This window comes from Alosa alosa, chromosome 23 (assembly GCF_017589495.1).
Source record: "Alosa alosa isolate M-15738 ecotype Scorff River chromosome 23, AALO_Geno_1.1, whole genome shotgun sequence".
Taxonomy (NCBI): Eukaryota; Metazoa; Chordata; class Actinopteri; order Clupeiformes; family Clupeidae; genus Alosa; species Alosa alosa.
The window spans coordinates 5697820-5723896 of NC_063211.1; the positions used below are offsets into that span (position 1 = coordinate 5697820).

Consider the following 26077-nt stretch of genomic DNA (forward strand, 5'->3'; position numbering starts at 1 on the left):
TATATATTATATATATATTAAGGAATCATGATAAACTCCAACTGAAATCGGAGTACTGGTTACATCATGATCTATTGATGATTTAATCAGACTGAAATCCAATACTCCAAATTATTCAGATTTTCTAAAAATGGATTTTCAATCTGATTTTACATGACACAATTTACATGACATTTTTTTTTAGAAGGGGGGCTTTTATGCCTTTCATCGGACAGGACAGTAACGGGAGACAAGTGGGAGAGAGAATGACCCAGTTGAGGCACCAAGTTGATTTAGACGTAGGAAAGTTAATGATTAACAACATTAGGCATTGATATCAGGCACTGCTTCATAACCCAAGGCTACTCTGCTGGTGAAGGTTTTCTGCCCACAAAGATTGCCCTGTTGGTGATTTTGTTTTTGATGTTAAATAGGCTTGGCTGTGGATTGGCCACTGTGGAAGATCTCCTACCTATAGCACAAAAAATGTAACACCTCTCCCATCTGAAATCAGGAAAGACTCCAGTCCTCACTGCAGCTTTTAATCTGTAATCTGCCGCATAAACCCTGATTTAATGAGACAAACATCTAACCTCTAGCGCCATAAAACTTTATGAACCCTTGCCACGCAGTCAGACAACAGTGAGCTTCAGAAGGTGACCTTCTGGCAGCAGTGTTACTGAGAAAACAAATGGAGCATACACACCAGTCTAAACTACAGCAATACCGGGCACTGTTCCTATCAACAACTTGGTCTCATACACACACACACACACACACACACACACACACACACACAAACACGGTCACCCATCAAACACACACTCATCCTATCAAAAGGGCAGTCTGCTTCTCTGTCCCTTACACATGCGCACACACACACACACACACACACAAACGGGTGGATTACTCAGGTATTTACTTTGAGGATGGAGCCCAGCAAAACAAGTGTGTCACAGGGGATCTGGGTCAAGGGGGGTGGGCGGTGTGGCATGTGTGTGAGGAGGGGGGGTAGATTACAGACGTGTCTGAAGAAACCGCTGACAAACACACACACACACACACAGAAAAACATCACATGATCATGTTTGGGTTTCAGGGGGGTTATGTTGCTTCACCCCCTCCTACAACCTCTCCCACACCCCAATGAGGGATCACATGTTGATGTCTAGATGTATGACAGTGCAGATTAACCGAATATTCACATGCCCAGCAGACACAGCATGAGAGCACGTTTTCTCTCTAGCCACAAGATAGTGTCGCAAATGAGTGAGACACATGAGAGAGAGAGAGAGGGAGAGAGAGAAGGGGAGACTGAGAAAGCGAGATGGAGAGAGAGAAAGGAGAAAAGGAGAGATTGCAGTGGGTCAGTAGAGAGAGGTAAAGAGGGCAGTGAGCTTAGGTCTTCTGCAAGATCCTATTACTGACCCAAAGCCTGTTATAGAGCTTCCAGGGGCCTGCAGCGGCGGAAGCCCGCGGCACTCACATATGTCTGCAGACACAGACCACATAAACCAGCCTCACATACAGTATGCCTGCAGACACAAACCACATAAAGCAGCCTCACATATGCCTGCAGACACAGACCACATAAACCAGCCTCACATACAGTATGCCTGCAGACACAAACCACATAAAGCAGCCTCACATATGCCTGCAGACACAGACCACATAAACCAGCCTCACATATGCCTGCAGACACAAACCACATAAACCAGCCTCACATACAGTATGCCTGCAGACACAGACCACATAAACCAGCCTCACATACAGTATGCCTGCAGACACAAACCACATAAAGCAGCCTCACATATGCCTGCAGACACAGACCACATAAACCAGCCTCACATACAGTATGCCTGCAGACACAGACCACATAAACCAGCCTCACATACAGTATGCCTGCAGACACAGACCACATAAAGCAGCCTCACATATGCCTGCAGACACAGACCACATAAACCAGCCTCACATATGCCTGCAGACACAAACCACATAAACCAGCCTCACATATGCCTGCAGACACAGACCACATAAACCAGCCTCACATATGTCTGCAGACACAAATCACATAAAGCAGCCTCACATACAGTATGCCTGCAGACACAGACCACATAAACCAGCCTCACATATGTCTGCAGACACAAATCACATAAAGCAGCCTCACATACAGTATGCCTGCAGACACAGACCACATAAACCAGCCTCACATCCAGTATGTCTGCAGACACAGACCACATAAAGCAGCCTCACATATGCCTGCAGACACAGACCACATAAACCAGCCTCACATACAGTATGCCTGCAGACACAAACCACATAAACCAGCCTCACATATGCCTGCAGACACAAACCACATAAAGCAGCCTCACATATGTCTGCAGACACAAACCACATAAAGCAGCCTCACATATGCCTGCAGACACAGACCACATAAACCAGCCTCACATATGCCTGCAGACACAAACCACATAAACCAGCCTCACATATGCCTGCAGACACAGACCACATAAACCAGCCTCACATATGTCTGCAGACACAAACCACATAAAGCAGCCTCACATACAGTATGCCTGCAGACACAGACCACATAAACCAGCCTCACATACAGTATGCCTGCAGACACAAACCACATAAACCAGCCTCACATATGCCTGCAGACACAGACCACATAAACCAGCCTCACATATGTCTGCAGACACAAACCACATAAACCGTTCTGCCTCAACAGCTTAGACTAGAGCATCCAGCACCCCTCTGCTCTGCAGTCTCCACTGTATGCTCTCCACTGGTGCCCAGTGTCCCCGTATGCTCTGACCCCCTCCTGGCAGCACTTGCTGGTGATCGGGATGCCTGTGGTGAGCTGATGGGTCCAGAAGTATCCCCCTCACAGAAGGGCCTGCAGACATTATGGTGTGTGTGTGTGTGTGTGTGTGCTCCCTCTCTGCCCCCCTTGACAGCTGTCACACTGCCCGAGCGTAGGTGATAAAGCCAGCTGGGTTAAGGGAAGATTCTGGAGCCTGGGCGGGAGCGAGTCATACCTGACCTGAGGTAGCCCACAGACACACAAACACAAGGGCTGGATTAGGAAAGTCCACTCCCTCATTCACTACCTAGTGCACTATAATCAACAGTTATGGAGTACTTATTTCCTATACAGTATACTACCTAGTGCACTATAATCAGCAGTTATGGAGTACTTATTTCCTATACAGTACACTACCTAGTGCACTATAATCAGCAGTTATGGAGTACTTATTTCCTATACAGTATACTACCTAGTGCACTATAATCAGCAGTTATGGAGTACTTATTTCCTATGCAGTACACTACCTAGTGCACTATAATCAACAGTTATGGAGTACTTATTTCCTATAAAGTATACTATGTAGTGAATGAGTTTCACTAACAAATTATGCCTCATTGTTATTGATTATATTAGTAATAGTAGTAGTAGCTGTATTTACCTTTGTCATACTCTGTCCTTCACTTACTGCTATTATGTTTATGGTTATGACAATTGGCAGACACTTTTGTCCAAAGCGACAGACTCAGAGTCTATGGTGGAACCCTGCAGTAAAAGCAGTCACTGTACAGAAACGATGTTGACCTGTTTACCTTTCTGACCTCTGTCTACACTCTGTGATCACATATGTTGATATACTTAACATAGTGGAAGTGTGCAATGTGCATTTTCTATTTAAACACCGATAAGATAAAAAATAACTTCCTCTGCATTGTGCTCCGTGTTTTTCCACACGCTCACAGACTCGCATCTCTCTCTCTCTCTCTCTCTCCCTCTCTCTCCCCCTCTCTCTCTCTCCCTCCCTCTCTCTCTCCGTCTAAAGACGTTTCCTCCCGTCAACACAGAGGATATCCTCCTCATACGAGAATTAAATCTTCACTCTCGCCAGATAAGCAGATGATGCACGCACAACTACAACAAACCAAATCACATTACATGATAGGCCTGCAAGAGCACCCTTCCCATGAGAACCCCCGCCCCCTATCCCCCCCCCATCCTCCATGCCCTCAATGCCCCCAGCAGGGAACAAACAGACCCCAGAGTACCGGCATGCCCCCCCTTTGCCCCTCTATACCCCCCACCCCCCAGTTTAAGCCTCTCACACATGCGGAACCGCACTGTTTATCAACACAGAGAAATGAGAGGGTCTGAAAAGCATCGCTTCACAGCTAAACAAAACAGAATAAAAGCCCCTTCGGACTTATACATCTGCAAACCGCAACAGCCCTCACACAGGGCTTATACAGCCCTCCCGCTTGTCCTGTGTGAGAGAGTGTGGGTATGCGGGTATGTGTACATGTAAGAGAGTTTGTGTGTGTGTGTGTGTGTGTGTGTGTGTGTGTGTGCAATTGTGTGAGTGTATGTGTCTGAAAGAGGGATTTGGTGGTGGTGGTGGTGGTGGGGGGGGATCCAAGAATGCAGGTTATTCATTCCAAGGCTAGCTCAGTGCTGGGGGGCTGACACCATTGAATAAGGGTGGTGTGTGTGTGTGTGTGTGTGTGTGTATGGGGGGTGTAATGCCATTCAGCAACGGAGGAGGATTCTTTACAAATGCTATACATATTTAATTGAGTCTAGCCCAGCGCTAGCTGTGGCTAATGCTACAATACTCACTCTGTAGTTCAGTGAATGACAGAGGAAAAGGGATTCTGTTCATTTTGTCTCCTTTAGACAGAGACTTTTGTTGGGTCATGGGCAGAATAGTGGATGACAAAGCAGGAATAGGGAAGCTATCGCTAGTTCCTCTCTGGCCAATTTTGTCATCACAGATGCACAGGACTTGTCACATGTTCCTCTCTCTCTCTCTCTCTCTCTCTCTCTCTCTCTCTCTCTCACTTTTTTTTCCGTTGCTCAAGTGTCCTCCACCTGCATTATTCACACAGGGGATCAGTGTTGCTGTGCTTTAGAGACAAAAAACAACACATGCGTGTCTGAAACCATATTATGTAGTTCATTCCCCTTGTCATTTTCCTCCACCATCTAAGTATATATAGTAAGTATAAGTATATATACTCTTTTGATCCTGTGAGGGAAATTTGGTCTCTGCATTTATGCCAATCCGTGAATTAGTGAAACACACACAGCACACAGTGAACACGCAGTGAGGTAAAGCACACACTAATCCCGGCGCAGTGAGCTGCCTGCCACAACAGCGGCGCTCGGGGAGCAGTGAGGGGTTAGGTGCCTTGCTCAAGGGCACTTCAGTCGTGGATGTGGGAATGAGAGAGCAGTGCTACGGAAAAAGTCGGGGATCAAACCGGCAACCCTTCGGTTACAAGCCCGAAGCCCTAACCAGTAGGCCACGGCTGCCCATCTTAACATGTTTGAACTAGCGTTGAAATCCCATGTTGCCAGGAAACCTCATCTCCATCCAAGGCTTTGCCTTCAAGTCTTAACCTGTTTGTTGAATAAAGCTGGATAATCTCTGTAGGAAGCCAGCCGTACATGCAACATACATCCTGGGCATGGCAACGAAGGGCGACCACATACACACACCCATACTCTTTCATACAAATATGGACACACAAACACACCTACACACACACACACACACACACACACAAGACAAACACAAACAAACACACACACACACACACACACACAGACAAACACACACACACAGACAAACACACACAGAAAAAACACACACACACACACCTTTCTTTTCAAAGGGTTCTGAGAAAAGACGTGATTGTGAGACAAAATCCCTGTAATCTCTTTAAGGAGATAGCCAGTGTGAGTAAGGGGCGAGGTGAGACCTGGAATGTTAGGGACACATTCAAAATGTCTGTGGAGACGTGGGATTCTGTATTGCATGTGTGTGTCTGTGAAACTTCTATATATGTGTGTGTGTGTGTGTGTGTGTGTGTGTGTGTGTGTGTGTGTGTATAAGTCTACAGTGCTGGTATGCTAAGATTGAGTGTTTGTGTCTGTAATATGCATGCCATATTCCATTTGGTTTGTGTGCCCAGACAGACTAACTGACACAATGGAGACAGGAAAGAGCAGCTGTGTGTGTGCGTGTGTGCGTGTGTGCGTGCGTGTGTGTGTGTGTGCTAAAGCGGGAGCCTGAACAGCCAGCCCACAGACATGTGTAGGGAATCAGAAGGGGAATCCGGCTCCATCATACGGCATTACAGTCAGGCTTTAGCCAAGCCCCATCTGCCTCTCACACGGGCCTGCATCAGTGTCCAGATCTCAGCCCACACACACACACACACACACACACACACACACAGCATCCCACTAAAGGTGGAGGAGGGGTGGGATTCCCACAGCGAAACAACTGGGTCAAATGGGTAACATTCTCCAACCATATGACCCCCCCCCACACACACACACACCCAATGCCACAATAACAGAGTGTAATATGAAGGACTAAAGGACTTTATCTCCATGTGGATGTAGTAAGTGCAGACGCTGGTCCGATTGTATTTAGGCATCATCCCTTGAGCCCCAAATTCATATAACAATGGAGCTAGCAGTCCCATCTCATTACAATCCAAATAAAACTTTGTGTTTGTGTGTAGTAGCGACATCCAATTTCACAGAATTTCAAGTCCCCTCTTGATAAAGTAATTGAAGACTTTAGTCCCGTTCCTGGCCAAGTGAACTTGAACTCCAATGACACATTTTCAAAGCTGTGAGGAGGAGTGAGAGGGGTCTGAGAGGACGTCATCTCAGCTCTAACTATCCGCACTTTTATATCTATCCACCATGATGATATGCAGCCAGCAAACAGGGCCATGCAAACTGCTAACGGGAGCATAAACATCTATTTCCAGCCGAAAACCGAGTCAGGCTGGTCAGTAGGGCATTCTGAGCACCTGGGTCTGAGGTGTGTGTGTGTGTGTGTGTGTGTGTGTGTGTCATGGGATGCGGACGGGATGTGCAGCCCTCTCACGCTTGAGCGGCGGGTCAGACCGTTGCTGGCACACTACCACACAAGCACAGCTCAGTGGGCAGAAGGGAAATGCCATGACAACAGGCGAGCAGATAAACAACACGCTGTTGCTTCCACACTCATCTCTCTCACACACACACACACACACACACACATCTCTTACACACACACACACACACACACACAGGATAGAAAAGCAGCAGCTTCCCTTCATATAGGAACACTGGGGGAATAGTATAGTAACGCCATCCTGATCAGGGCAGGGCATGGACATTCCACAGATGGCTCTGGACTTAACTTGCTGCGCGAGCAGAGACACATGTCTTTGCCATGGCAACATGGCAACAGCAGTGCAGATAGGCGGGAGGCTCAGGTGAAGTTTGATCCTTTGTGAGTAATCCCAGTCACCCCAGCGCTTCGAGGCCAGGTGTAGGTGTAAGGCGCTGATGCCAGGCCAGGAGGGGTTGTTTTTTTAAAGCCCTCTTTTGCCGACAGCACCTGTCCATCTGTCAGGCAGAACGCACCAACGGACTCACTCGTTGGTTTGTTTTGGCAGCGATCGTCAGCATCCGTGTGCACGCGCAGCTGGGGAGCTGACGGCGGAACAATGGAGTGTTTACTTTCAAACTCCGTTAGAACTTTCTGCGGCTGCAACCTCAGGGAGGGAGGGAGCGAGCGAGGCTTCGCTGCAGCAGCAGGATCAGATAGACATGACCATGACTGGTAAAACCATCAGATAGACATGACCATGACTGGTAAAACCATCAGATGGACATGACCATGACTCTGGCAAATGCTTCTGACCAAGCCACTCCACAAACCATAGACAAGCCACGGTACTCCATGTAAATCAACTGTTGCAACAAAAAGAAACTCTTATGACCCCATAAACTTAAGGTGGATGAACACATTCAAGACCAAGCTTATAACCAACCATCAATCTAGTACCACAAAGACCTGGTTGTCAATCAAGCAGAGCATAGAGCCTTCAGAAGAAATGGAGTTTTAGTGGTCCCTTCACTAAAGAGAGAAAAGATAGACAGACAGGGAGGAGAAGGAGAGAGAGAGTAAAGGAGTGAGAGACAGGGAGGGAAAAGGAGAGAGAGAGAGAGAGAGAGAGAGAGAGAATGGCTAACAGAGAGAACTTAAATAAGGACAACTAAAAAAAGAAAGATGACAGTAATAGTCATCAAATCAAATAGAGCAGCACTGCTGTACCTGTCATCATTCTGAGCTGCAGCCACATCCTGGTGATGTCCTGGCAGAGAAGGGACACTCGATTGAGAGACATCCTGTCGTGCACGTCCCCACCAGGTCACTACTTCCTCCCACGACTGACCGCTTTCCTTGGGCTACTGCACCGATAGCAGCAGCAGGTAGTGCTGGCTGCTAACCGCTAGCCTTCCATTCCGTCACTGAAGAGTAGCGTTCCCATTACTATGTGCACAGTCACACCCCCATCTTGAGCGCACACACATTCATACACACAGGCAGACTGACTGACTGATCACTGCTTCAGGTTACTCCTCCCACCTCTCTCTCTCTCACACACACACAGACACACACAGGCACACAGGTAAACGCTTGAAGCAGCAGCCAGATGCAAGACCGTCAGATCCAACTAAGGGGAGGGTGGGGGAGATTTTAAGCCTCCTTCAAAATGCGTACACATACTAACACACACACACACACACACACACAGATTCACGCACTTAGGAGCTACGCACAGTAATCAGCCCCTGTAAGCGGGTCTGGCAGAGAGCAGACTGAGAGAGTGAGAGAGGGAGGAAGGGAGAGATGGAGTGTGTGAGAGTGGCAGACAGAGAGAGGGAGGGAGAGTGATGAGGGGAGGAGTGAGAGAGAGAGAGGGTGATGAGGGGAGGAGTGAGAGTGGCAGACAGAGAGAGGGAGGGAGGGTGATGAGGGGAGTGAGAGAGAGAGAGGGTGATGAGGGGAGGAGTGAGAGTGGCAGACAGAGAGAGGGAGGGAGAGTGATGAGGGGAGGAGTGAGAGAGAGAGAGGGTGATGAGGGGAGGAGTGAGAGTGGCAGACAGAGAGAGGGAGGGAGGGTGATGAGGGGAGTGAGAGAGGGAGAGAGAGAGGGTGGTGTGAGAGGGTGATGGGGGGAGGAGTGAGAGAGAGAGAGAGAGAGAGAGAAAGAGAGGGGTGATGGGGGGGGGAGGAGGAGAGGGGAAAGAGGGGAGAGAGAGAGAGAGAAACAAATGGGGGGGGTGTAAGAGAGGAAGAGAGAGAGAAAGGGAGGGGGATGAAAGAGGGGAGAGAGAGAGAGAGAGAGAGAGAGAGAGAGAGAGAGAGAGAAAGGGATAGGGAGGGAAATGCAGTGGCAGTATGGCGGAGCAAAGCTCTTTGTTTAATAATAGGCAACCTATCAAAGGAGAGGTCCGCCCTGAGGGTGTGTGTGTGTGTGTGTGTGTGTGTGTGTGTGTGTGTGTGTGTGTACTGACTGTGGCTGCAAGGGGGCGTATTAAGTTATGGGAAAGAGCAGACAGCTGTCCATTCGCCGGCTGTCTCCAGCACGGTGGCACCTATGGCATTTAATCACTCGATCTCCATTGGTGCCCCAGACGGAGACCTCTATTGCCCTCGTGCTCACTCGAGTGACAAATACACACACACACACACACAGGATAATTAGTCATTTTTCAGAGCAGTTTTAAAGCCTTCACTGCCACCATGGTCATTGCCCTCCAATCAATGTTTAACAAGAGAAAAAAACACACACAGATGCAGAGTATCCAAAAGCACACATACCCTCACACACACAAACGTCTATCCCTACCTCAGTGCACAAATGCACAGACCACCAGTTTGTTGACCTTTGAAGTGTCAGTTAATAAAGAACGATATATGTAATGGACGGAGAAAGCCATGAGAGGGTGAGACACAGTAGAGATGAATGTGATATGATAGAACTGTCCTATCACCAACGCCAGTCCTGCCTATTAATAGCACTTTCAGTGAGGCTGAATAAGCAGAGAAGCTATTCTTGAGGTGAGGTGAATATCTGCGTATGACGACTTTTAGATTATTTTTAGCTTTTTGACACATGCAGCCAACTCTCCCCGGCTTTGCAACTAACTCAGCTGATCATCTCAGAAGCCATTTCTTGTAGAAGTTCTACTGTAGACTGACAGCCTTTCTAACTTATTTACATAATTTTTCATTTGGCTGACGGTTTTATCCAAAGTGCCTTACATGCATCAGTTCTTAGGGCCAGTTTCCCCAGAGCAACTCGGCATTAAGAGCCTGATTCAACAAGGAGACAACAGTAGCAGCCGGGAATTGAACCTTCAACTTTCCTGGCTACTGCTTGCTAGCCAAGTTCCTTAGGGACTTTTAGTACCATTGGAAGTGGTGGACCCACTCCTGGCTCTTTTCAGCACATCCTGTGTGTGTTGGCAGCCTCGTTTCATACGCACACAACCTTTCAGCCCCACTGGCTTGCTGTCCTCACTTTCATCTCTCAGCAGCTGGAAAACGACGTGGTCGTGGCACAGGTGACACGCTGTCGTCTCCGGGATCTGCTGGGAAGTTCCCCTCGTCCCACGCTGCCGTCTCTGGGATCTGCTGGGAAGTTCCCTCGCCCCGCCCCCCCCCCCAAATGGATCTCATTTCCCAGAACGCACCCTGCCCCAGCCTGAAGCCACCGCGCCCAACCCCTGACCCCTGACTCTCCTCTCGACAGATCAGACGCTTCCACTCGGATCATGAGTGATTTATCCGAGCGTACGCACGCCCTCCGTAACCAAATCCTCGTCTAGGATGCGTCGAGCTCTCCCACACCCAGGTGAAAGGCATTACCTCAGAGCTGGTGAGGGGGAGAGGGGGTTTGGGTTACAGGTGCTATACAGTGGGGCTGTGGGAACACTGTGGGCTATAGAGATGACAGAGAGCAGCAAAGGAACACGTTAAACGCAGGAGAGGGGTGAGAGGAGGGGGCTTGAGAGAGTGATAATCTCAGGCCCCAAACACCACCACCATCTCCACCTCCACCAACACCACCTTCCCCAAAATGAGCCCTTTCATTTCCTGGCACCTGAGGAGGGGGCTTGAGAGAGTGATAATCTCAGGCCCCAAACACCACCTCCACCACCACCACCACCATCTCCACCAACACCACCTTCCCCAAAATGAGCCCTTTCATTTCCTGGCACCTGAGGAGGGGGCTTGGGAGAGTGATAATCTCAGACCCCAAACACCACCTCCACCACAACCACAACCACCACCATCTCCACCTCCACCAACACCACCCTTCCCAAAAACAAGCTCTTTCATTTGCGGTCACCTCCAGTCCTCTGGGTTATTTAATTATGCAGTGGTCTCTGGTCTCCACACTCTGCACCACCTGCCATGCCTCTTATTTTAGGACCCCTACTTCTGTTGCCCTCTCTCTCTCTAGTCCTCCTCACTTCTCCATGTCGCTTCACAGCGACTAACTTACATGAGTCAGAGCTGATTAGGCTCCGATTAGACTCTGATTAGACCCAGGGAGTCTGAATGGGGCTATGACGGAAGTAGTTAATGGATAATGCTAATACGATTTTGGATACCTTGTAACTGCAGACACAGTGTAACTAGGAAGAATATTTATTCAGAAAAGAAGGAAATTAAAGAGCACCTGGTAGATGGTCAACATAGAATCACTCACTGAAACTGTGGATAGGCACGAGAGAGCCTTACGAAGTGCGGTACAATAAACACACAACACTAAGAATGTTCATTTGAGTCTTCTCTGTTCCCAAGCTGGGTTCTAACCTCTCACCAACCCCTCCACCAGATTCAGGTTGGAGGGTGGAAAATGAATTATTCAGAGCCCAGGGCCTGTGACGCTGCTTTCGTCTCTTCTGTTTAATAAGAAATGATTCTTCCCGCATATTACATCACTCTACAGTCCAATCTTCTGTAAGTCTGAGGACTTTACCAATTAATGTTCCCATGCCATCCAGTGATTTTATAGATGGTCTGAAAATGGCTTCTTGGGAAAAGAATGAAACAACATGAACTGTGTACTGATTTCTACCATTTGACGACCCATCTTTAAAAATGTAATTTCCTTGAAATATGTCCTCCCCGGCAGAAGCGTCTGACTCCCATGGATTAGCGGAATTGTCTCTTTATCCTCTGAAATGAGAAGACGAGTCTTACGAGACAGGATGCACATGGAGCAGCTCCTGACCAGAGACGGGAAGAGTTGGGCCCACAATTCCCAGTCGCTGACCCCCCCCGAAGCGCTTTCAGCATGACTGAAGTAAGGCATACATCACACACAAAGGAGTGACAACCATCCAACTTAAATGCTCTTTTCCCAGAGTATCCTGTCCTCGGGCCAAGGGGCTGGGACCAACTGGGTGTTAAAGGAACACAACAACCTTTTGGAAAAGCAGCTGATTTGCCGTCTACCTCAGAGTAAGATAAGACCCTTCTCTACTCTGTGTAACAATCCAGTTTGACACTGTTAGCCTTGCTTATCTTAGCTCACTGGAAGTGGGATAGACTCCTCCAGTTCCATTTTAGCTGGGTAAGACTGGGTTATTCCTCTTAACTTCTTTTTTTTAACATATATTTTTTTGCCCTTTTATGCCTTTAATGTGACAGGATAGTGGAGAATGACAGGAGATGAGTGGGAGAGAGAGTCGGGGTGGGAACCAGAAAGGACCAAGGAGCGGGAATCGAACCCAGGGTCGCCGGCGTACGGTGCAAGTGCCCCAGCCAGTTGCACCACGGCCAGGGCCTCTCTTATCTACTGCTGGGGTAGATGGCAAATAAACTAAATTTCCCTAATAGTTTGGCATGTTCATTTAAGATCATTGAGGAGCAAACATAACTCGCTTCCATGCAAAGGAAAGGGAAAATCCTGTATACTTTGTTGTGCCGTTAGCCTTCGACCGTGACACAAACAGTCCAGGGCTGCTGGGAGTGGACGTGAGGGCTGTGGAGCGAACATGCCACCGCCAGGCCCAAGAGGAAATGGCTGTTTTTAATGAGATGTTTCCTGTAACTGCTGAAGCGCCTCAACATCCATGTGTGCGGCACTATCGGTTCTTCAAAACAGAAACAATAAAATGCTAACGTGACAGGAAACCGGTGCTCTCCTAGAAGTCCACACTCTCAGTGTCAGACTGGCAGCTGAGGATGTACCCCACTCAGCAGATGCTCTTGCCAGTAAGAAGGACTGACAGCGTGATCGTTAATGAAAGATCCAAACCACAAAGAACAACAACAAAAATCCCCCAGTTTTACCTCACTGGTTTCACTTACAGCGTGACTTAGTCTAGTCATTATCGTACATTAACAAGAACTGAAACCAGATAGTTTGTAACCAAATCCTGTCATATCCTCGTGGGACTTTTGTTGTTTTCCACTTGTTTTCACCAGGTGATATCATCTCTACTGATACTGGGGCTTTAACAGCAGGTAACTGAGCTTCATTTTGCTACTCTAACTCTCTACCCTCAACAAGACACAAGATCGTTTATATTCTCAAATACAGTATTGTCAGTCTCACTGCAGGTAATGTGAGCGCAGCCATCATGATACCGCATATTTGTTCACATTTCCATATTATAACAGCACCTGCTGGGAAAGGTGTGTTTGACCTCCTGAACTGAGCTCATCCTCCCGGCCAAACTCATGAGTTCAGGCTTTGTGTGCCTCGTTGACCAACTGATCCCAGATCTGCTAATCATAGGATCATGTGCGGTTGGGGGGGGGGCAAACCACGCTCTGACTGACTGGACAAAAACTGCGGCACCTTTCAGAGGACACAAAACATCTCTCACTGGTATCACCTACAGCATCAAACGCAACACAATACTGCCATTCATGGCCCTCCACCACACAGCCTAACCTCCAACAGACTGTGTGAACCCACTGAATTCCACCTGACAGCAAGCCATATGCTAAACGGTCCGTAATGTGAATGCGACTGTTTAAAGACATTTATTGTTTTTGTATTGAAATGCACTGTAAAGCCTCTGCATTATAAGTGTAAACATAGATATACTGTACGTTCTCATCTCTGCATGCATCAAGGTAATAACGATCCTTACTGACCAACAGCTGATGCCTTTTTTAAAAACCGTGCCTTTTTTAAATAGAAGCGTTGGAGACAGCCGTTTGTTTGTGTGTTTATTTGAATGTCCGTTGGGGTTGGTCTTTTTTTAGTGAGCTGATCTAAGTGCCTCCACCCAAACAGGAAAGAGAGTCAGACGTGGTGAACGCAGGAGATTCTAAACGCCTCAGCCAGGTCCACCTGCATCGCCCGTCTATGGTTTGACCCAAAGGATGTCTCTCAGACTAGTTGGTTGTACAGCATGCATCTGTATACAGTACAGCAGGTGAGGGAGCTCAACTCTGTAGCATATAAACAATTATGGGCCTCCCATAAAAATAACCTCCCGCTCAACAGAGTAAACTTCCCTTGTACAACAAAGTCAAATATGTCACAAGATGAAAGGAAAACAATGAACTCAAACATTCATAATCCTTATGTGCACTCCTTTGTTTATCTAAGGGCGTATCTAAGTAGCATTCTCTTCTTCTTCCCCTCTCTCTCTCTTTTTCTTCTCATCCTTTCTTTAACTCTCTCATCCCATCTATGGCTGCAACCCCCCCCCCAAACACACACACTCTGTCTGTCTTTCTTTATCAAAGCATCTCAATTGCTCATTTAAATTTCAGTCCCCAGCCCTCACAACCACCCCAACCAATTACTGGCCTAATTCCTAGTTTCGCTTCTGCTTGGCACGCCTGTCTACTGGGCAAGTTTAGGGTGGTGCTGCCGCCCCAGGGGCACTGGTGCCATGGGAGATGATCCTCCCCCTCTTCTTATCGCTTCTGACCCATCAGGGTGGACACGGAAGAGGCAGTGATGCAAGAGCTTTTCGCGTCCGACATCCTACATGACTCATGGAGCATCAGACAAGCATGCAATGTGCCCTCAGATGTCTAGCAGCTCACAGACCGAGTTCCTTTTCAGGACGGGTTGTGAAAAAAGAAATGTTAACATAACTGTTGCCATCGTAACTATTTACGCAAGCATGCAAACACGTCATGATATTTCATCAGTTATATCATGTTTGATCTAGGATTAAAAAAGTGATAGAGGGCTGATGTTTATAACCTCGAGGGCTGATGTTTATGACTCTCGCCAGATGAATTTCGTTCCGCTTAGCTCCGCCTAGCTTCACTCACATCCATCTGGGACCTCTTCCGTTGAGAGTGATTTCTGCATCAGATTTAATGGTATAGCCAATCAGGACGCAGAGCGGGAGTTTCATAGATGTGACATAGCGTAGAAGCGACTGTAAGACTGTTTTGAGCGTCACGGGTTGGCTTCGATGTGAGTGGTTGAAGTAGCACGTCAATAGATGACGGACAAGTGGCTTATCCAATCATATGGAAGTATTTTTTGATTAGGCCCAGCCTTCTGAAGTAACACTTCAATGGATTGATGCCAGATGGATGAGTGGAGTTAGGCGGAACGAAATTCATCTGGCGAGAGTCAGGTTATGATGTTTATGCTTTCAGGGGAATTTGCCTATACTGACATCATCATTATGAGCCATCAGGAAACTGCAGGAGGAAAGGAACAGAGATCATCACAGGTCATTTATGAGAACTTAGACAGATGTAAAGCGAAAGCAAACATCGCAAAACCATTACCACCTGGATTTCAAAAACATAGCCAAAGGTAATTAGCCATAAATTAATCAAAATCCTCAAATGACGTCCCATTAATCCTGTATCAACAAATTAAAAAATATCTGGCAGAAGGCAGAAAAACGTTTGTTAACTCTATGAATACTATTCAAGCAACAACAAAAGCCTGTCAGGTGACGTATGACACGGATCTGAAGAAAGTCGCTGAATGAATGTAGCCAGCCTGGAGAGATGGGCAGGTACCACAGGTGTTTGTGATCTATGCCTACGCAGTGTATAAAAACCACATAACCAGGATAGGAAAACCTGTTGGCTCTGAGAGAATAAACACACCTACCGTTTTCAGGAAAGAAGCATACGCTAACCAAATATGCAGATCTAGTGATATCACCAATTCAAACAAGTGCATGTAAGGAGCTTCAAATATCCTTTTTAGCCAGAGCTTATGAGCCAAAAATATCATGATTCCCCACAATATAAGGTTGAGTCATCACAAGATCAAGTAGAAGTATGTAAATATAGTGGAGTTTAAATATGATGTTGTGACATAGCATTAACTCACATGTGAAATTATGCCAATTCCTGTCCTGCCATGCCCAGACATACTCAAATTAGAGTTACCTAACAGTTGGGGCTTAGAGGTCTGACGTATCAGCTTTGTTGGAATACTATGAACAGCCTTTACCAACTAAGTGAGTAGGTAAATAAGTAAGATATTTATTAAGCGCATTTTTCATGCACAAAGTGCAACACAAAGCGCTTCACACAGAGAAAATTAAGACATAACAAGCTTTTCCATCCATAGGTCAAATGATAGATACTTTATTGATCCCCAAGGGAAATTCAAGGTCTCAGTTGCATAGAGATATCACACACAACATGCACTTACAGCAGAAAAAGTAATATTATAAAAAAAGTATTTAAATATATAAAAAAGCAAACACACATGCCTCTGTCTTGGGCTACAGCAAGTGGTACAGCACATGTTCTTCCTTGTTTATGGTGCAAGTGTTCTTCATATTGCAAGAGCAAGTGTACCAGACATTCAGAGAAGAAGAGCTGAATCTATCAGCAGAGAGAGCGCATCAAAAGATATGCTGCTCCATTAGGCCTACATTAATTACTGCAGACTTTCTATAGTGGAATAACACTCCAACAAGAATAATCTCATCATGCAATTCAAACAGAAAAGAAATTAATCTCGTCTAAGCATTTAATTAGATCTGCAAATGCTGCCAGCAGTGTTGATGCAGTTAGCCTACACATCCATCAAAGGTGGCCGAGCCTACATCATACGCTACGACACTGTTACTTTTCAGTAGGCTACAGACACACATCACACTTTTACAGAGATCAGCCAATACCTCCAAACTCACTGTGCAGTTGCTCACAGGCCACACAGAAGTGGTAGTAGCTCTCCACCTCCTCCAGCGATATCCGTACATATCCTCCTCCGTTCCTCACAGGATGCAGATGCACAATGCATTCCTTCCTCACCTTCATTTTCACAATCACCTGTTCACCTGTTCGCACAGGTGCCTGTGCTCTGCCGCTCTCTCTTACTCCTCCTGCTATATCCTCCTCCTCCCCCCCTTTCGCAACATTTAATCAAGGTGTAAATCCAAAGCCCAGAAGGATGCCATTGTGACTGACCACACCTACTTCCACCACACACACACACACACACACACACACACACAAGTCCCTCCTCCCAAATCAGACCTGAGAACCACCTGTTCTTCCTCTGCATTGACACAAGTTGCCCCTGGCTGCAAAAGCCCAGTCAGCTGAGTGTTTCACTCTTTGTTGTGGTTGGGCTGTGCTGAATGGTCAGTCATAGACAGTTTTCTTTAAAGGAGAGCCTTGTTTTGTTTTTGTTTAACCCATATTTTCAAAGAATATATGTTATGGGACCAAAATATGGCATTTTTTGCATATGAACTGCATATAAGCTTAATTCCTCCAAAGCTGTAGCCTAGTTCTGACATGCACTTTTGACACTTGAAGTGCAGTATTTTGTAAGGGAAACCCCATTGGAGTATGTTTCCATACCAAGAACACCCCAAAATGTATCATGAGACTGAGGTAATATTGTGAAATAGCATTTTGAAGAGAGCTTGATTGTTTGACCTTTAATCACTGTAGCTATAGCAGCCAGCTTCATTCTACTTGAATGCAATCGTCAGCTTTCTGAATGTAGCTGTGGCAGTCTGCTACCACAATATATTTACACTGGACATTAGACATTGCAAGTCAAATTGCCTGTGAGTATCCTGAATTAAAAATCTTCCCTATAAAACTTTAAGGGCAATTCCACAGAAAATGGACTTTTTGTCACATCCATAACGCCAGTGAAATGAGTCGGCATTTGTATGATGTGAATGATAACATTCATTTTTTGTGCATTTTTTCTCATGTACATTCTTCAGCCAAAAATAGCAAATGCTCAAATTTCATGTAATCATTCACATCATACCATACCATCACATTTTATTGGCGTTATGGATGTTACAAAAAATGTAATTTTCCATGGAATTGCCCTTAAGTCTTCATCATGTCTGACGTACTAGTCGGCCAAGTGGTTGTTCTCGCTCTTGTAGGTCTATGTAGACATAATGTGGTGCTACACTTCAGCCTTTGTCGATTTTCTTGAGTTAGCTTGCTATATGAACGCATTGTGATAGCTTGCTATCCGTGAGCATTTATTTACCTGTATGGGTCTGTGTGCCGCGGGAAACATGTTTACGCCTCACGCTCGGGAAGCAGCTGACAGTCTCCATTCTGTGCGCGTCGGCGTCCCCCCGGGGGCTCAACTCAGGTGTCCACGCTCTAGCGGTATTACGGGCCCACGAGCTGTGCTAAGCATACAAACTGCTGTTCTTCTCTGCCATTCTCGACTCGCACTGCTGTGACCTTTGACAAAGCGGTTATCTGTTAGCCGGTGAACCACATTTTAGAGCCATAAATTAAGAATGAATGAGTCCATTTGTTAAATCCAACAGAAGGAGACGACCAAATTGTAGGCTACTGTTACTGTTTAAAAAAGTAAATAAAAAGATTTCAGGTTGGTATATTTAGGTTCTGGACACTTCATGAGACTTGAGCGATCTCTGAGAATTCCAGAATGATTTCAGAATTTAAAGTGCTGGATTGTTTTTTCCAAAACCATACGTCACAGCTATTACTTAAAGTTGGAATGCTCTGAGTCATGTCCCAGCTTCGCAATGACATAGCAGAGGGCATGCACTTACAGGATGATTAGAGGGTACACCCACAAGCCTGGACTGTCAGCACACATCACAAACAAGCCGAAATGATGACCTCCACACAGAGTAACTCCACAAAAGCCATTATCACCTCACTGAAAGACCCATTAAACATACAGTAGTGTACTGATCTCCTCAACCTGCATGTTGATCAAAGCCTAATGTGTAATTGCTGAGCAACACGCAAACATGTCCACACACACACACACACACACACACACACACACACACACACACACACACACACACAGACAGAGACACACACAGACACCTGAATTAGGTGAACAGTCACCTGTGCAGAGGAATGTTAACACTTACATTGCCATGGGCAACACTGACAGCAGCAGGGCTTAGGGGACAGAGATTTGCGCTCAACTTACACGGTCTAAAGACAGATGTCCTCCTCCACTGCACCTCCTGTCAGAGGCTCTCTTCGCATGTATGCGTGTCCGTCCTGAGAGGACAGCAAGAGCAACACAGGCCACTGTGGACACTCGCCAGCGTTTGTTGCACCAAGCTGTGCGCAGATTTTTCAAAAACTCACAGTCTCAGAACTCTGCAGGATAGGAGGGGAGGGGGCAGGAAAACTAAGTGACAGCTACCCGGAGGAAAGCTGCCCTGTGGGGGTCTCTCCAGTGCAACCTCAGCCCCCTGCAGCTCTCCGTAGAGGAAGCCTTCACATTCACACTCTACACCAGAATCATGAGTCAACAGAAAGATGCTGTTTTTCCCCAGACATATCCTAAACTCACAGCTTGGTTCTTCCTGACACACGTATAACAGCAGAGATGGATGCGCTCTCTCTCTCTCTCTCACACACACACACACACACTAGATCCTAAACTCACAGCTTGGTTCTTCCTGACACATATAACAGCAGAGATAGATGCGCGCTCTCTCTCTCACACACACACTAGATCCTAAACTCACAGCTTGGTTCTTCCTGACACACGTATAACAGCAGAGATGGATGAGCTCTCTCTCACACACACACACACACTAGTTCTCTCACCGTTCCAGTCCCTCCATGAGTTCTTGCGGCTGCTGAAGGGGGAGGCCAGCACGTTGGTGGAGAGGTTGTGGATCAGCTGGCCGAGGCGGGTGACGAGGCGGCCGGGAGCCTCCTGGCCCTCACGGAGCAGCTCCTGGAGCGCCATCAGGAGTCACACGACCCCGGGACTCCCACACACACACACACACACACACAAAGTCAAACCCAGCAGGGGTCCCGGTAAAGGAGGGCTGCTGTGCAGCAGAGCTAAGCAGAAGAGGCACCGACAGGAGCAGAGCGACTCGTCTGGTCCTCACAACTGTGATGTCCCCCCGAAAAATCTTCTGCGTCACTCTCTGGTCACTCTCTAGGCGCGCCGAGCCAAGGAGCGTGTGCGTGAGCGCGCCTCATGTCCCCGAAGCTTGGTCAGCGTGTTTGTTTTTGCGCTCGGATGCCGTCAGTCCGGCCGGCTGCTCGAGAGGAAGAGGAGGTAGAGGGAGGAGGAGGAGGAGGAGGGAAGCTCTGTGGGCTGTTTAAGCGTAAATCCCCTTCTGCTGGGGGCTAATTATACCAGGCAAGGCAACAGCTAAGCTGCTACACTCATTCACGCCGCACAGGAGACTGTCTAAACTTTCTCTCTCTCTCTCTCTCTCTCTCTCTCTCTCTCTCTCTCTCTCTCTCAGCCATGAAGATGACACGACAACACAGGAAGGAGGGGTGAGTGAGATTGAGGGGGGGCAAACGAAAGAGAGGAGAGATAGAAAAAAAGTTGACAACTGAAGCCTTTGTGAACAAGAACTCTTTAAAACTCAGTTTTAAATCTGGCAGACTAGACTTGTACTGAGAGCTGCTTTCTTTGAACAGTTAGTCTGTGTGTTCTTTGTTTGTCATTTCATGGCAGTTCCTTTCAAATTCAGCCCAAGAAGCAGGAGCAGATAGAAATCTTCAAAACCACACAAAAACCAAACTTCTCCTTACCTGTGATGGTAGCTACAATCTGACTGAGCTTTCTGTTGTTTGAGAGAGATACAGAACGCTAGCACAGAACTAGCATCTCTATGTACTGTGTACATTACCCAGTATTAAAAATGCAGCTTAGTCATGTCTTTGACATGCACAGAGGTCCAGCTATAGCAGAACCCCCGTGAAGCACAGTGAGGCTCCAGCCTCAGACACACAGAGAGAGCACACACACACACGTACCCACACACCAGCACACACTCACATACACACTCACACACACACTCACACACCAACACACACACACACACACAAAGAGAGAGAGCAGTCTCTGAAGCACACAGCTGGCTCATTCCTAGATCACAGCTGAAGAAGCACTCTGCAGTCACACAAGTCAACAACTGATTTGCTCATCACAATATCTGCAATGTGCACCACAACATCTATAGGATCTATACCGCAAGATCTATAGGATGGGTCTCACAGCAACCTTCCAGCAACCTTGCATCAGGTACTGTCCAGGTGTCTCTACAGCAGTGAGCACACAACAACAACAACAACAACAACAACAACAACAACAACAACAACAACAACAACAACACGTTGCATTTAAATAGCGCTTTTCAAGGCACCCAAAGCGCTTCACAGTGAAGGGGGAAACTCACTGACCACCACTCAGGTGTAGCACCCACCTGGGTGATGCACGGCAGCCATTATGCGCCAGAACGCTCATCACACACTAGGAGGTTCAGATGTCCTCACAGATACATATTAATGGGTCAGTATTGACGTACACCTCTGACACTGTAATCAAGCCAGTGTTTGCATACAGTAAATGTGCAACGTTAGAGAATGTGAATAAAAGATGAGGTGAAGGGACTGCTGTGTCTGTTATGTCACACACACACAGACAGACACACACACACACACACGCAGGCACACAGTGACTGAACATGATCAGACGTGCTGATTGCTCCCCGTGGCCCCAGCCTCAGATATAGCTGTACAGAGCCTCCATCTGGGCTCCATTTCATCATCAGCCAAGTCAGCCAATAGGGAGGGAGAGAGACAGACAGAGAGAGAGCTACGGGGAGGGAGAGGGGACAAAAAAAAAACACTGAGAACCCAAACAGCATAAAAAAGGTGAGGACACTTAAATATCGTAACACTCCCAATTATCACCACTTTTGTTTTGGAAATTCTAAAACAAAGGTACTGTCAGCAAAAGAGGGTTTAAAAAACAACCCCTCCAAGCCTCTTGGCCTGGCATTAGAGACTTACACCTACACCTCGCCTCAGAGCACTCTGTGTGTGTGTGTGTGTGTGTCAGAATGTGTGTAGGAGGGGGGGTCATCTCTATTCTCCTCCACTCTCATCCTCTTACAGCGTGAGGAGGCCCTGTGAACAGCCCTGAAGTTTCTCCACAGACAGGCTTCATTCACACACACACAGACCCAGCTCTCTCAGGCCTGGGAGGCCAACAAAAGATGCGGCCATCCCAGAATTAAGTCCATGGCAACCACAGAATGCAAGACAGAAGCCAGTTACCACAGCAACCATGCGGCCTGTATCCGCACAGAGGAAGCAGCAGGAAGCATTAGGCAGACAGAGAAAGTGCAAAACTGGTTGTCAGTTCAAACAAATGACAGGAGGAGCCATTCAAACCCTTGTTAAGCTCGAGCTACATGTTACAGGTAGAGGGCATGGCTGAAGCATATAGCTCAAACTATATGTTGCAGGTAGAGTACAAGGGAAACATCAACCATAACAGTATGGATGAAACATCCCAAGTCAAGGGTGCTGTTGGTTTACCTTGACATTTTATTGTGCATCAGAATAAAAGCATATAGGCTATATCAATGAGGAATACACTTGAAGCACTGTAATGTCATGTCATGTCATGGAGGTGTTCAAACAAATGCCCTAAAGCAGTGGTTCCCAACCTGGGGTCCGTGGACCCCCACCAGGGGTCGCCAGAGAGTGCAGGGGATCTGCACAAAGTTGCCTGGGCTGAGGTTATAAGGCTACCAAAATTATATTTGTGCACATTAAATGTATAAAATCCCAATAACAAATAATCAAATATTCAAAATTATAATCAAAATTCTGTATAATCCAAATTAAAACATATTTTTGTTCCACATTTAAATTCATGTAGCTATTTATTACCTCTGCCCTCTTAACTTATAAGTTTGTAATTAATCACTTTATTCTTTTTGTGTGTGTATGCGGGTAGGAGTTTGGGTAGGGGGCCCTGGCTTGTCTTAGACACAGGCAAGGGGGCCTTCAAGGAAAAAAGGTTGGGAAACACTGCCCTAAAGCTTTTCCTTGCCTGTGGGAAGCTGTTTCGTGTGGCCTACTAAAACCTACAGCACCCTCCTGTGCTGAGGGGGAATTCAGCTCTTCCTCTTCACATTGCATGTACAGGTAAGATGGATCAAGTGGATACTAAAATATGGCTCACACATACAGGCACACACTGAATATCACATAGAAAAATCTCTTCTTTTGACGTTACAGATCAATTCCCTGATGTGTGGGAGGATACACACATTTGTAGTTGACCTGTAATCTTTCAGAATCTGTAGTCTGATTGCAAACATAAAAATAATTCATACTGGAATACAATTAATCCAACAGAGGCACAGCATTCTCATACAACCGTCAATCTTGTAGGCTATTGAGTTTGAAATAAAGATAAAGTCATCCCTATTAGTTGTAAAGTCTCCTTAAAAAGGTAAGCAGCATTCTTCGATAACAGGCTCAGAATGACTCAGATGTTGCAGAAGAGGGGGTTTAGTAATCAGAACGAGTAGCCGGCTGCCGCAGAACTAGGTCAAACATGGAGGACATAGAGGTGGGGGACTAAGAGAGCTACACTACCACACTCACACTACCACATCTCATGGTCACTACCACACATCTCATCATCATACCACACATCTCACTGTCACTACCCACACATCTCGCAGTCACTACCACACATCTCACAGTCACTACCAAACATCTCACTGTCACTACCAAACATCTAACCATCACTACCACACATCTCACCATCACTACCACACCTCACCATCACTACCCTCACATCTCATCACTACCACACATCTCACCATCACTACCCTCACATCTCACAGTCAATACCCTCACAGCTCACGGTCACTACCACACATCTCACCATCACTACCACACATCTCACCGTCACATTGTATCACTAATGAGGTGGCACAAGCAAATTCAGATCTATCAGTTCATCTGGAAACTCACATTCTTCTACACCCACAAATGCATCTAAAATGACACTGAAGCAGGTACCATGTGGTTACCTTCCAGCAGCACCGTTTGCAGAAATCTTGTACAAATGGTGTGTGGTGTGTTTGACCAAAAGGATGAATCATATACAACAGTAACGGCTGGGCCAGAAAGGAAAATCCACCACCCCTCTGCAGATTACGTCTTCTGTCCGGTCTGTAACTGTAGGTCTGTTACTAATCAGTACATACCTCCCATGTGTGCAGAAGCCTTCATCTTCATACAGCCCCATCTATCAGTGGTGTTCAGAGGAACTCCCTGTGATTAGATCAGAGAGGGATGGGTCTGCATGCCCTCAGATTCATCTCAACGTAAACAGTGATGTGTATCGTATCCCCTTTGTAGGACTGTGGGGCAGAAGATTCCCTTAGGTAGCCTGGCTGGTGTGACCTACTTCTATACAGTGGACGTTGGTTTCATTATACAGTATAATAGTGCAAGGCAGGCATCTATGTGAGGAAGTAAGACAACTATGACAATCCAGAAAAGCATGTGATACAACTGTGGATCAACACCACATGATTCAGACATGCGTGTGTAGTGTGTTGTGATTGCATGTTCATTCTCAGTTTGATGTCACTGTCACTGATGTCTGTATTTGTAGTGAAATGCAGACAGTATTCTTTATACACTGTTCACATTTCAAAGCTAAATCACTAGGGTAGAATATATCTAGGGCCCCTTATACAAATGTCAGAACTGCAAATGTTACATTTAACAGCAACTGTTTTCCATCAAAATCCAACCACTGAAAACAGTATTCAGTTCAAATGAAGACATACAGACATGCAGAAGTTTCACATTCAAACACAACCAGTTGCAACCACTTCTCTAAATTAGCCATTTACTCTGAATTTTACTCGGGAGGAAAATCACCCAGAAGAAGTCAAATCATTTGGGAGCCATCTCACTCATATGAAGTGATGCAGCAATTTAAACTAAATCTCCAAACTGACATCCACAGCCACAGCCAAATTTCCCCTGAATCGTACCGCGTGACAGCTGTAGAAAAACCCAAACACACACACAAACAACCCACACACATGTACACACATGCACATACAGACACATAAATAACCCACACACACACATGCACACACACACACACACACCAGTGGTGTGGACACACAGAACTGCAAGAGACTGCCCCTCCTACCAATGTTGTGTGTTATGCTGTTGAGCCTCTGCACCAGCTCCTGCAGGGCCACCTCTCCCATCTTCACCCACAGGATCATCCTCACAGGGGGGACCGCCTCGGCTGCTGTCCAGGATGCGCTGCCTCGCTCTGGGGATGTCTACCTGCTCAGGGGTCCCTCACCTGGTCCTGTGCCGGCTCTGCTGCTGCTGCTGCTGCTGGTGATGGTGTTATTGCTGCTGCAGCAGACGTGACGGTGCGCTTCACGTTCTCTCCCACAGCGAGACAGCACGCCACGGCGGAGTGGAGGAGCTGAGGCAGGCAGCGCGACCAAGACATGCGCACACACGCGCGCACACACACACACAGATGCACGCACATGCGTACCCAGCCACCCACACACACATGCACAGAGGAAGCTGAGAGCTTGTGTGCACACTCAGGCGCAGAGTCATGATGCTTTTGTGGATCCGTATTGTAAACACAGACACACACACAAACACACACATACATCTGTATGTATGTACTGTATAGAAGCATACTCATACAAGCGAACTCAGCATCACAAATGTGCTTTTACTTAAATATTGATGTACCTACAGTAAGTGCACAGACACAAGGAGAGCGTGAGCTGTGGAAGCAGCCTCTGGCGGCACAAATGATGTGTGTCACTTTCATTTGAATTAGCATCTCTGTCTCTCTCTCCGCCAGACTGTGTTGCTAGGGAGTCTGGTCTGCCTTAGCAACGCTCCTGTCCTGTGATATTGTCCAATGCTTCATAGGCAATGGCCACTTTGAGACATGAGTGCAGAGTCGTCTGGAA

General features: G+C 46.8%; 1 protein-coding gene across 15 annotated transcripts in view; it reads right to left on the reverse strand.

Annotated features, from left to right (window-relative positions):
• mcf2la (mcf.2 cell line derived transforming sequence-like a) overlaps positions 1–25512 on the reverse strand; it is a 67513-nt gene extending 42001 nt beyond the window's left edge. For 7 of the 15 annotated variants that reach the window (XM_048234562.1, XM_048234577.1, XM_048234576.1 and 4 more), the window contains exon 1: positions 19869–20372. In XM_048234562.1, coding sequence (XP_048090519.1) covers positions 19869–20013 — 145 coding nt within the window. In that variant the 5' untranslated portion in view covers positions 20014–20372. Of the gene's footprint in view, positions 1–8126; positions 8670–18300; positions 18622–19868; positions 20374–25275 lie in introns of those variants that run through there. The other 8 variants (XM_048234569.1, XM_048234575.1, XM_048234570.1 and 5 more) reach the window with 6 other exon arrangements.
• Between the last annotated feature and the right edge of the window lie 565 nt (positions 25513–26077).